The 13,605-nt window shown below is 34.2% G+C and overlaps 1 protein-coding gene across 10 annotated transcripts in view; it reads left to right on the plus strand.

Annotated features, from left to right (window-relative positions):
• Positions 1-13,605, plus strand: part of PHF20L1 (PHD finger protein 20 like 1) — an 82,899-nt gene that overhangs the window by 18,906 nt on the left and 50,388 nt on the right. For 6 of the 10 annotated variants that reach the window (XR_009559660.1, XM_030875844.2, XM_060287645.1 and 3 more), the window contains exons 5-8: positions 3,304-3,392; positions 3,633-3,710; positions 8,534-8,747; positions 9,327-9,455. Coding sequence is in view for 9 of the 10 variants with exons in the window: in XM_030875844.2 (XP_030731704.1) it covers positions 3,304-3,392; positions 3,633-3,710; positions 8,534-8,747; positions 9,327-9,455 (510 nt within the window). In the remaining variant the exon portion in view is untranslated. The remainder of the gene's footprint in view (positions 1-3,303; positions 3,393-3,632; positions 3,711-8,533; positions 8,748-9,326; positions 9,456-13,605) is intronic. The other 4 variants (XM_060287647.1, XM_060287648.1, XM_060287650.1 and 1 more) reach the window with 3 other exon arrangements.

Raw genomic sequence — 13,605 nt, forward strand, 5'->3', positions numbered from 1 at the left:
TTTCTGAGGAAAGAGTATAGAACTTATCAATTGAGGATTTCCTTTATTGAATTTTTCTCCCTGCTCTTTTTTTCTTGATTTCTGTAGATAATTGAGAATTAAATAGCCTTTTGTGGTATCTAATATTACTACTGAGCAAAAGTTACTGAACTTATCAGAAATGTTGAAAGTACCACAGAAATCAGGTGTGTTAGTGTGGCATAAAATGAGAGAACCTGTTGGACAGGTAATGAATTTTAAAAATTGTAGATTAATTTAGAAAGGCATTAATTTAGAAAGGCATTAAATTATTATTGGAAATATACTTAAATATTTTATTTTTTAAATTGTTTAAAATCTCATTTAAAACAGTCGTGAAATACTTCTAAGCATATTTTCCAAAATACATTAGTTTTCTATTAGTTATTTCTTAAACTCGACCACTCATTCATTCTTTTTACTAAAGAAACACATTGAGGGAATTCCCAGGTAGTCCAGTGGTTAGGACTCAGCACTTTCACTGCCGAGGGCCTGGGTTCAATCCCTGGTCGGGGAACTAAGATCCCACAAGCCACATGGCATGGCCGAAAAAAAAAAAAAAGAAAAAAACACATTGAGTGACAACTTCTTTGCAAGAAGGGCATTTAACCTAAGTAAGGGGATACGTACTTTAAACTGTATCTTGAAAGCCACACAAGTTATCTAGAAAAGGACGGATGAAAAGGTTTTTCTGTCAGAAGAAATGGTGTATGCAAAAGAATAGTAGAAAGGCATGCCATTTTTAAGGAACTGCAAATCTTTGATGTGACTGGAATGAAGGATTCCTTTAAAGGTTGTAGAATAGCAGAAGAGGTGGGAGAGAGAAGCAAGGATCGGCATGTGAAGTATCCTGTAGTCTTCCTAAAGAATTTGAATTTTACTTGGAGGTGATGGGAAGCATGGAAGGGATTTAAGCTGAGAATTTAAACTAACAAAAAATGAGAAAAATTGAGGTAAGAGAAGATAGAAGAGGAAAACATTTAAAAAGACATATATTTAAAAATGTTAGGTGTAAAAAAGTAAATCGTAGTTGTCTAGCTAGAAATGATAATGTAACTTTACAAAAGCCAAGGTCCAATTTATTGGTTTACCTAATTGAAATAACAAATATGGCTATGAGTTTATTACTGGTCACCTGAGGGACATCTCAGTTATTAAGTTTGCAGGTTACTTCTTTTCTAGTGGGGCCTTTAAATCACTGTTCACTTAATACTTCTGGAGAGCTGTGTTATGGAGCTCTTATTCCCGTGTCTTAACTCACACTGGCTCCCCAAGTGTCTAGTCCAGAGCCCAGCACAGAGTAGGCAGTCAGTAACAATTTTTGGAAGGAAAAGAAGTATTGAATCAGTTTCGTAGGTTAATAGGATCTACCCAAAATGGAACAAAGCGAAGCAAAATTAAACAATGCTCTCTCATCATTAGGAGAGATTTCTTTAAATGTGTGAGCTTTGGGACCTTTCTTCCATGCTTAAAGCTTCTTTTACCAGTATATGCATACACACATACAACATGCACAAAAACAAACCACCTTCATTTTTTATTCTATTCTGTTTGTTCATGGGCATGTTATATAGAAATTTAAGCTTACATCAGTGGAAGAGTGATGTTACTGATTGCAGCCTCTGCCATTTCAGCAGTAGTTTTGAGTAAGCCCTTAGTGAAATATTGGCAGATATAACTTGTTTTTAAAAAATTTCCATGGGAAGTATTAATTTGGTCATTTTTCTGTATGTCCCACATGGTGGATGAGCCTCCCCCGCCGCCTGCCACTATCCCCCCGCCCCCCCTGAAAAAAAAAGAAAGAAAAAGGAAACCCTCAAAGAGTTTTCTGTTCACTACAAAAGCTAAACAAAACTAACAAATGTGAACATTTAGGTATATGTAGTATGTCTTAGAGAAGTTGAAGAGAAGGGGCAAATCAGTGTAGATTGGAGTGGTCAGGGAAGTTTTCATATTATGTGTGGGATTTGAAGAGCTGACCCTTGAAGAGTGGGCTGGAGTTAGGAAGGAGGACGGCATCACAGCAGCTGAAGCAGTGTGAGCAATGGCAGGGAGGGATGAATGCACGGTCTGCGTAGTGAAGAGCCTGCTGCTGTCGGCAGTGCCCTGTGAAGAAGGAGAGGAGGACAGGGGCAAGCATGTTGGGGTGTAAGGGGTTCGTGTGGTTTGGCATTCTCACAGTCTTCCCAGATTCTTCACATTCTTGCTATTTAGTTCATCAGTTGTTTTCATAACTTGGGTTTAGATCTTTATATCTGTGATTTGTACATTATGCTAATTATAGAAAGATATGAAATCAATGGTGTTATTCAAATTACAAAGAAAAGAAAAATCCTTGTGCGTAGATTTATTGGCTTTGGCGCCAATTGTTTATACCTCTTTCGTAAAGGTCAAGTATCTGTTTACTTGAAGTGGCACTCTGCCCTCATTTGTATAGGAAATGATAGAAAAACATTGGAATTTCCATAAGTATAAAATCTACGTAACTGATATATTTTCTGATAGTACTGTAAAAGACTTGAAAGCATGGAGTCTGTAACAAAAAGTGAATATGCTTTGAAATAGCCATGTAAACAGAATATTGAGTCCTAAAAGCAGAATCGTTCAGTGGGAAAGACAGGGGAATCAGGGTTTTTAGTTAATGGCTGGGCTGCTGCTTAGCTGTCATTGGATGCAGCGTTTCGCCTCCCTGGAAGTCAGTGTTCTTATCTGCACAGGAAGACTGGTATGCAGATGATATGTATATTTTCTAGCTGAAAAGCCTGTGAATCTATAATTCTTCTTTGCCAGTTAATTAATCTTGCAAAGGAATAATCCTTTCCTGAGAAAATGATTTTTTCCCTATAGCAGATCTTTCTCTCCATTATTTAGAAGCTTTCAAAGAGAACAAATGATGATTCTTAGAAATATTATACATTTTTATAATTAATGATTTTATTTTCTTCAGGTATAACATACCTGATATGTTATTTAAACATATACCTAAATTGTTATAAAATCCTCCAGTTTAAAATTGTTTAAAATCCTCCAGTAAAAATCAAAATTACATGCAACTAACTTATCAAGATTTAATTCGTGTACTTTATAAGGGAAGTCAAAGTTATTTTTACAGGGAAAGAGACAATAAACTCAGTAAACTTGGTGGGGTCCTTAGCAGGGGTGTGTCTTTGCAGTTACTGCAATCATAGGGTGTTTATTTCTGTCAGGGCATTACTTGTTCTATATCATGTGTTGCTGTAAGGTTGAATTGTATTTTCTAATGATGCTGACTCACTCCCATTTCAGGAACTTTCACAGTTCAGTTTTATGATGGAGTTATTCGTTGTTTAAAGAGAATGCACATTAAAGCCATGCCCGAGGATGCTAAGGGGCAGGTAAGAGTGTTCAGCATTCCTAGCTACCCACAGGGATGTTTTCTTGAATGGTGACTGATCAAAATATATATATACAGACATATATATATTTTAAAGTGAACTAATTGTAGGATTATGTGCTGATAGCCCCAAATAGCAGCAAGAAAGAGAAGCTTAGAATGTAAAATAAATTATACACTTGATTTTTGCTTCTTTGGTTTTAGACCTGCTAAAGTTATAGGTCACTAGTTTCTGTTCCAGGTGAAATCCCAGCATCCACTAAGCTGGTGTTGTCCTATCGACCCAGCTGGATCGTGTAACCAGTCTATGGGAAGTGAGGTAAGTGCCTTTATTTAATTTTGTTTTGTTTTTCCTGGTATATAGTATCATTTAGAAAGTTAATTTTTAATATAAAATTTTATATTGAGTTTCTTATCTTCTTCTTTTCTTCTATAAATCATAGTCGTTAATCTTCTTTCAAAAGGCGCTTACCTGACACTCTGTAGGCTGTTTCAGGTAGGGCTTTCTGAGTTATATGTTGTAAGCAGTGTATTACATGCTTTGTCACTGCTCAAAGCAAGAATGAACGGTAAGCATTTGAAGGAGAATCTGGGATGAAGTTAAAACCATAATTCCATTATGGTTGATTATGTTTCCTGAAATACTGGAAAGAAAAGGTGCCGGTAGAAATTTAAAATATTTTCTTTTATGTTCTGCTGTTATTTGGGATTTTCAGCACCTGGACCTACAATTAATTTTAAGAAATTGAAAGTGATCTATAAAAATGTCTAATATGGAAATATGCTACATATTTATTGCATAACATGCAGTAAAAAATATCATCCTGAACTGTGTTGAAATCACATGGTCAGTTCCAGTCAAGTGTATATATTTAGTAGTCTAGAACGTAGACTATCACAGTTAAAAAAATTATTTTTGATGTTTTCTGAGAAGTGCATGAGTGTTTTAAGTGATGTGGTTTTCAAAAATATAATTTTGAAATCATCAGCTAGCAGAGTTTTTTTTCCCCCCAATTAATGTGGAAATGCCATTTAAAATGGAAATGCTTTTGATTGTGAAATTGCTTTGTGTCTTCCTACTTGTATGTATAAATAAAATGTTCTCTTAAGCATTCAGTGGTGTGATTCCTTGGTTACTGCATGGAAAGATTGATTTAAACATTGGGAAGTTAGTACCTGTTTAATTAAAATTCTCATTTTTTTTTTTTTTTGCTTTAAAAATATTATTTTGTCATTCTAGTCATTCGAATGTTTATGAGATGGCACTAACCTTGAAACTTTATTTTTTCCAAAGAGACATTGAGCCAGTTTGGTTCGTGGTAAAATAATAAGTTGTAAAAATTAATTTTTTGGATGTATTGGATGTTTATTTTTAATTAGTATTCTAGTCACACCATGATGTAGTTAACATTAAAATCAATGTCAAGTACAAACTTGAGAAGAAAATATTAGTAGTATATTTCCTTTAATTTTACATTTTCTTCATAATTTTTAATTACGAGCATATTCAAAACATTTGTAGAATTGTTTTTTATAAAATGTTCTTATTTTTTGAATGTCTTAATAAACCAGGTGTTTGGGCCGTGCTAAGAGAATCCCACTTTGCATATTATCATCTAAATTTTGAGTCCTTTGAGAATTCCTTTATAAAACTATACAGTAAAATTTCTTTTATTAAACCAGCAAAGGATAAGGAATCAAATAAATGCAGTGTGGAAATGTTCTTCTTTAAACTTTCTGTAGCTTCTTCTCACCTATTTTTCTTCTTGAGAGTGAGCTGATATAAAATTTACACTGTAACTCACTAGTGTTAAAGATTGGCTCATAAGATCCTTTACCATTTTTAGAACATTTTTTGTATGCATTGTTTTATTGGATTCTTATAGCAAATCCTTTGACATAGGTATAGCTGATATTTCTGTTTCACAGTTGAGGAATTCAGAATTTAGAGAATGACTTACCTAAAATTTCACTCAACCATAGTGTGCAGAGTGACTGAACTCATACCCGATTTCATTATAGTGTTCATTATAGTGCAGTGCTCTGTGTTATCTACAGGAAACTTTGAAACATCTTTAGTTCTCATTCATGGAAGGATCACACCAGTTATTTATTTATTTCAAAGATTTTTTTGGATGTGGACCATTTTTAAAGTCTTTATTGAATTTGTTACAATAGTGCCTCTGTTTTATGTTTTGGTTTTTTGGCCCCGAGGCATGTGGGATCTTAGCTCCCGACCAGGGATCAAACCCACACCCCCTGCATTGGAAGGCAAAGGCTTAACCACTGGACCGCCAGAGTCCCTACACGAGTTCTTTTTGATAGTGAATCTTTCCAATTAAAAAATGGAAGAACAAAATAATGGGAGAATTCTTTAATCACGCAACTGCAGCGATTCCCATGATTAACAAGTCATGTGATCAAGAACTGTTTTATCTAATTTCACTTTCAAAGAGTACAGCATGAATCTCTTTCTTCTAGTTTTCTCTTTATTGGAGAGAGAAAACAACTGGGCATGGAATTTATCCCCGGCATCTTTTAGCATTTCTCTTAACAACTTAAAATTTTCCTTGCAATGTGGAACCCAGAATTAAATGCCCTGTTCTTAATAAGACTGCAAACATATGATCTCTGCTGAATTATCACTTGCCTTTGCTTGCCTGTTGTACTTACTCCTGTTTTTCTTTCTGCTTTGTTGATGGCACTCTATAAGTTGTTTTCATTGGTGTTGCTTTTTTCCTTCTACTTAAATGTTAGTCTCAAGGCTCAACTTAGCCATGATACTTAAGTCACCCAGATTGCTCCTTGACCTTAAACCCCTCTTTCCTATTAGCGTACACTTTGCCACCCCTTTGTTTAATGGTTTTCCTTTTGCTTGGAGTGTCCATTTCTTGTTCTTTGCCTTTTTCCCTAGCAAATTCCTACTTTAGGGTTCAAATCATTTATCATTTTCCCTGAAGCCTTCCACTAGTCTTTCTCTTCAGGCAAAATTTTGTTGTTCTCCTGTAATATTTTGTTTATTCTCTACTGTCTCTCCTGTCACATTGTCTTATAGTTAATTTTATTTGCCTGTCAGTTCGTTATGGGCAGGACTAAAAAAGGAGGTGGTTCTAAGTAAAACTTGGATTGGACAATACTGGTGCATCTGCTGTTCTTTGGTTTTACAAACTAGAGATATAAAATTTTATTTCACGGGGCTTCCCTGGTGGTGCAGTGGTTGAGAGTCCGCCTGCCGATGCAGGGGACACGGGTTCGTGCCCCAGTCCGGGAAGATTCCACATGCCCTGGAGCGGCTGGGCCCGTGAGCCATGGCTGCTGAGCCTGCGCGTCCAGAGCCTGTGCTCCGCGGCAGGAGAGGCCACAACAGTGAGAGGCCCGCGTACCTCAAAAAAAAAAAAAAAAATTATTTCACAACTTTGTCATAATTCATTTTCTAATAAGACATGCATTGGGGATGTAGTTTAAAATACGGGGAAATCTGGATATTGAGTGTCTTCCAGGCAGGAGCAAAGATGTGGTCACTCCAGGCCAGTGGGTTCCTGGGGTTTTCATCTAGCATCTTTTATTAGCTTAGCATGTTTCCTGGTATATGTAATAGGGTATCCAATAGAAAATTGGTGAATGAATGTGTTAGGTAGAACATCGCATGATGTTTTCAGTTCATTTCAGTCATGGGGGAGAGAGAGACAGCTTTTGTATGTTTGCTTTTAATGGCTTATTGTCTCTGCCATATATTTTCAAGACTGAGGAGTCATCAACTTGAATTGCTTAATGGCCTATGTTTGTTAATGTAACCCATGAATTAAATGCATTTGATGTTGTGAAATTGTTTTTAGTTGCTTGGACTAAGAATTTAACGTATTACACATTTTGGTTGAGTCTGAATCAATGGTCTGTTTGATAGCTTAGTGGCATCAGTCATCAGTTGAAGATTAACTCTGTAGAGATATTACAAATATTTGTTATAAAAGAGCCTTTGTGAAAATTTACATGTTAGTACCACTTCTTTACATCTTTCCATAATACAATAAGTGTTTTTAGTTAAAAGTAAAACAGTAAAAATTATTTAGCCACAAACTAAAAAAATTATCACAGGAAATATAAATATTTGCATCTCAGAAGAATGGTAACTAATACAGATTCAGGAAATTGTAGAGGGAGGGAAATTAAACTGGAGTCTGACAGTGTGTACTTTACCTTGGTCAAGTCAAGTAGCTCTTTTTTTTTTTTTACTAGTAATATTAAGCTGTTGTGATAAATAGGTATCCAAACTTTAAAAGCTTTAAAAAATAATAAAATCATACTTTGATTTCTATGAAATTGACCTTACCTTGGGTGATACATTCTTCCTAATAAGCAATAGTAATTTGCTCAGTGGTAATACAGTCGTCCCTCATTATCTGCAGGAGATTGGTTCCAGGACCCTCATGGATACCAAAGTCTGTAGATGCTCAAGTCCGTTTTATAAAATGGCACAATATTGCATATAACCTATTCACATGCTCCCAAATCATCTCTAGATTACTTACAATACCTAATACAAGGTAAAAGCTATGTAAATTGTTGTAAATACAGTGTAAATGCTATGTAAATAGTTGCCAGAGCATGGCAAATTCAAGTTTTGCTTTTTGGAACTTTCTGGAATTCTTTTTCCCAACTATTTTTGATCCGCAGTTGGTTGAATACACGCCTGCAGAACCCAAGGATAGGGCGGGCTGACTATATGTTTCTTTTAATCTTTGCAGAATTACAACATAAGCTTTTTTTTCTTATTACTTTTATGATCTGTTGCATTATAGAGAAGAAACATAATTCAACGTTTAAACCCTAAGGTAGACTGTCATGTAATATTCCACATTTGTCATAGGTTTTCTTATATTTTAGATTTTATTCCATCAAAAGAGTATTTGATATTGAATATTTTCCCATTTTCTGTAAGATCATATAACCGATTAGATTGTTAAATTTGATAATCTACCATGTTGATGATCTACCTTGTAAATGTAGTTAATTTGATTTTTATATTTGTGTGCATGTGAGTGAAAATAGCTTTGAAAATGTGATACATGTTTTTATTCATTAGTATAATTAAATTTTAATTAATTTTTAATGCTTCACATGTTTTGTGTTTTTCCTTTGGAGGATTGGATAGCTTTAGTCAAAGCAGCTGCTGCAGCTGCAGCCAAGAATAAAACAGGGAACAAACCTCGGACTAGCGCTAACAGCAATAAAGATAAAGAGAAAGATGAGAGAAAATGGTTTAAAGTACCTTCAAAAAAGGAAGAAACTTCAGCTTCTCTAGCCACACCAGAAGTTGAGAAGAAGGAAGATCTGCCCACATCTAGTGAAACATTTGGTACAAAATATGTTCTTACATTCATTCCCTATGGCAGTGGTAAACTCACATAGTGAATAAGTCAAATCCTTTGGCTGCCTGTAATTTGAACATGTGTTGAAATTATTAGGATTTTTTTCCTAGCATAATATGATGGTTAAGTTTTTTAGCGTCTTACAGATCTGAAGATTAATGGCCTAATATGGGTGCTTGATAATGGTTACCCTCAGTATTCTTGAATAGAAATGCATTGAGAATTTGATTTGTAACTTCTACCAAGTAGGTTTTGGGATTTCTTTTGTGTGGGTTTTTTTGTTTGTTTGTTTTGTTTTCTTTAGCCTTTAAAATGTTTCCGCATGCATTTCAATATATAATACAGAAAAAGCAGTAAGTCACTCCTTTCCTAAAGCATAACTGCTTAGTAGTTTTTTTATTTCTAATATGTTGGTCTAGAGAGATTTGTGTTTTTAAAAGTTGTGTCAAGCACTAGATTGAAAAAATTAAGTGCAGATCTTTTGTATTATTTTGCTATTTTAAAAATATTCATGTGTTTTAACTTTGGATTCTAGATAAACTCTCATATATATATTCTATTAAAAGTAGGACTTCATGTAGAGAACGTTCCAAAGATGGTCTTTCCACAGCCAGAGAGCACATTATCAAACAAGAGGAAAAATAATCAAGGCAACTCATTTCAGGCAAAGAGAGCTCGACTTAACAAGATTACTGGTAAACTACAATGATTCTTTTTGGGGGGAAATGGAGGGTTTGATTTTATAGTAGTTTGTTTTTAATAAAGGAAAATGTATCTATTGGTTTAGTGAAGCTAACTGGTTAATGAGAAAGACAGTTGCTTTGTTTCTTCAAGGTCATCCCTTTCAACACCAGGGGCTTTTTCTGTTGGAAATGTGAAAAGTATCACATATTTTCTACCTACCTCACAGGGATGTTGTGAGGATCCATAGGATCAAATGTTACAAAATTCCGTAGTTTTAAAATCACCTGGGTGGCAGGAGTAGTTTCTCTAAGAATTGAATTATATGCTTTTGTCAACTTGTGGTGACATAATGTCTGAGGTTCTAAATATTACACATTCTTACGCTTGACTGGTCTCATTAAAGATGGTACCATATATGGTTGGGAAGATGAATACTGAATTAAATTCAGCTCCCAAATTTGTTATGCCCAATGTAAAAGTACTTCTATACATTTTAAAAATTTCTATTCTTATCTTCAGGTTGGTCTCTAGAATTTGGACTTATTTCTCTATGCCTTGTTGTAATTAGGAAGTAGAATGCTAGAATGATGAAAAGCACTGGAAATTCTAGGCTGGTTAGTGTTTACAGAAGAAGGGGCCAGTCATACTAAGACCCACAGTTCCATTCAGCCTAATGATTCTAATCTTTAAAAGAAATTGTGAATATATTTAATTTTTCTGAGTATATGTTGTAAAAGGGGAGGTAAAATATTTTAATTAATATTCAGTCATATGCTCTTATTTTAAGGACAAATGATTTTTTTGTGCCTTTGGCCTAATAAAGCTATGTAAATCTTTGTTGACATTCTTTTAAATAACTTGAAAAAGCTTGGTTTCATTGTCAGACCCAAGAATAAATGTAAATTAAACATTTTGACCATTTTCTAAAGAGTGTAAGTCCACTGAAAGATGACTTTGCAGCTGAGGGTTCTTTAGAGCCACTGTTTTATTACAGTATTCATCTAAGTAATTATAATTGGTTTCAACAAGTGAGAGTATTTAGTCTTTCCATTGTTAATATTATTTTTGTGCCTTTCTCTGATAAAGGTTATATTTGGCCCCAGGACAGGAAATATTTCAAATCAATTTACCCATCCCCATTCCACCTTTTCCTTAGAAACTATTAGCTTTGGAGAAAGCCAAAATGTTATCTTAGTGATTATTATGATGGCAACTTGAGACTTCCGTTTTGACTTGGAATAATGGAACTCCGAGCTCTGTACTGTGGAATAGTACTTCTAACTGCTGTGATACCAAGATTGAAACAGCCTTATTGGGGGAGCCAAGATCAAGGAAGATGGAAGTGACACTGACGCTACAACTGCCAGTTTCCCAGCATCATGGTTTTTCCTACAATCTGGATAATCTGATTTTAGTTTCAGTCAGTATACTCTTACATGTGTCTTACTGAGAAGTTCAAGCTCACCATTTAAAGAAGTAAGAAAACAGCTCAATCCACAATGATGCAGTATTTCCGCTTGGCCTTGAAAAGACAGTAGTGGGGGGCAAACCATTTTACCATGTACCTCAAGGAAGTTCTAAATACTGGTTGCTTTAGTAACACCCTGTGCCTTCTGTGGAGGGACTTTGTCTTCACTTCCTCTTGGGAATCGCAAATCAACAAGTAATAGTTTGGGCAACAGTAGAAAGGCATAAGATTTTACGAATGTGAAACTGTTATGATCTTTGCCCTTTATTTACTCAGAAGATGTATGTTAGTTTTTTTAATAGTTCATCTCTGCATCTATTTCTGATTTCATGTCACAACTATACCATGCAAAAAGATAATAGATATTTTAAGATTGTCTTTTATGATTGAAACTCCGGCTTGCCTCTGTACAGTAAATTTCATCTGTGGACCATAAAAAGAGATGAGAACTAATATGAAATAGCAATTTTGTTATGGAATTATGGTATATTTTAAATTTCTCAAGCTCACTTATATCTGTCTTTTTGTCCCTTTACTACTGAGAGGAATAGGCTGGTAACATGGCAGCATCTCAGCCTGCTCTGATGTATTACCCCCCCCCCACGCACACCATTTTATTTATTTTTTAAATAGTTCTAACAGGAAATAAGTGGACCAGCAGCTGGATAAATTTAATTCATGTATTTATTCACTCTCTTTCTGTTTCTTCCTCATATATACACCCTACAGAGATTCCAAACATGATTTCTCTACAGAGAATGGAATAGGATGGCTTTCTTCAAAATTTTCAAATAAGCAGACACTGAAATTATTGTTGCATAGTATATATATGTTCTTCCAGAATCTTATTTTTCATTGTCATGTACCTTATTGATAATTATTGATAACTTTATGCATACTGATTTAGAACAAACTATTTTACAAAGATAATAAAGTTTATACTTTGGGACAAAGTTGCAAGCAAACTGTAAGCAAATTTGAGTAGATTTTAAAGTACGGGTTGTCAGAGAGTAAAAGAAGAAACAGCAGTTAGTGCATGGTCTGTTTGTAATAGTTCTAGGAGTTCCTAGACATTCAGCCAGTTTAGATATGTTTGTACAGCTTAAGGAATTTAAAAAATAATTAAAAAACCCCAGAGATTTGAATTGGCCAGTAATAAGTTATTGATAATAATATCCAGGATATTTGGTTCTTAATCTAAGCAAGAATATTGTGTTTTGGAATCGCTGGATGAAAAGTAGACCATGAATTTAACCACTTTGCTCTTTCTGTCTTCCCCATTACCAGATGCTCTGGCCTCTGTTGTGTTTATTCCTATCAGCAGTGAGAGACTAACTCTACTTTATAGCTGAAGTAGAGTATTGAGAAATTATCACTTTGTGGGTGGGACTTACAAAAATTTATAATCTACTTCTACCTGATATTTAAATAATTTCTTAAAACTGCATAACACATTCTGTTAAAATGTTTGTAGATATCTTATTTGGATGAGGACTTGTTAGTAATATATTGATAAGTAATATATTGATAATTAATACATATTTGCAAATAACAAAAATTAATTTCATTTGTATTTATTTTCCTCCAATTAATTCTTGAAGGTTGTGATCTGTTTCATCTATTGATATGATTTAAAAGTATTTCCACCACCTATATGAAAGGAAACGAAAAACGTAAAGTGTATTTAGTAGATTGAATAGCAAATATTTGTCCTCTTTGAGTACCCCTTCGAAGTAGGGCCTCTACTCAGTTCCCTACAAAAGAAGAACCTAATTTCCTAATTATTTTTCTTTTTATTTTTAGTAGTATTTAACCTCAGAAATATTAGCTAGAGAAGAAAAACCTAGTGAATGCAGCTTTAAATGTTAAAGAAATATTCTGTGCTACATCTTTTTTAGTCATCTAAAAATGTGTTCAAAAGTTATATTATTATAGTTAGGATTGAATTTATGATTTATAAACTATTTTTGTAAAATTACTTATACATTGGGTCTTTTTTCCTCCATTTAAACCTACACTTAATACTGTGTGGGACTTGAGCAATATGAATTATGTCAAACTGCACCAAATAGCAGTTTTAATACCAATCATTGCTGTATCAAAATCATTGTTTTATTCTCAGCCTTTGCTGTTTTGAATTACAATTCTGAGTGATAGATATTCAACTTTATTATCTAATCGTGGAAAGGTGCCTTTTGCCTGATTTAACACTTGGCTCTAGTACTATTTTGAGAATACAATTTTAATATTTGAATTTCCACTTAGATTACTTAACATCTTTGAGATTGTTACCTGAAAAAGTCAAGCGATGTTGCCACAGGGTAGCTCGAAGTTAGGTGGCATTTTGGGGCACCTTTTTTCTCCTATTAAATATGATGTAGACAGCGTTAATAATATAATGGTACAATTGCTGAAGTAAGTTTACTGTTATTTTGTCAGTTATTAAACATGCTTCCTTTGAGGCCAAGGTTTTGTGTGCCTGACTTTGAAATGACACAAAAATGATTTTTGGTGACTTTTTATGTGCTTGGTGGCCATAAGAAGCAGCAAATAAATTTGATTTCATTGAGGGTACCTATCTGGTGCTTAGCAAAGAATCTTGACTAAGTAAATGCCTGTAATTTCTAAATTAAAGCAGAGTTTTAATGTCTTGTAAAGTTAATTATATATACTCCAGATAAAATATTCTGTCT

Source organism: Globicephala melas, chromosome 17, assembly GCF_963455315.2.
Source record: "Globicephala melas chromosome 17, mGloMel1.2, whole genome shotgun sequence".
NCBI classification, from domain to species: domain Eukaryota; kingdom Metazoa; phylum Chordata; class Mammalia; order Artiodactyla; family Delphinidae; genus Globicephala; species Globicephala melas.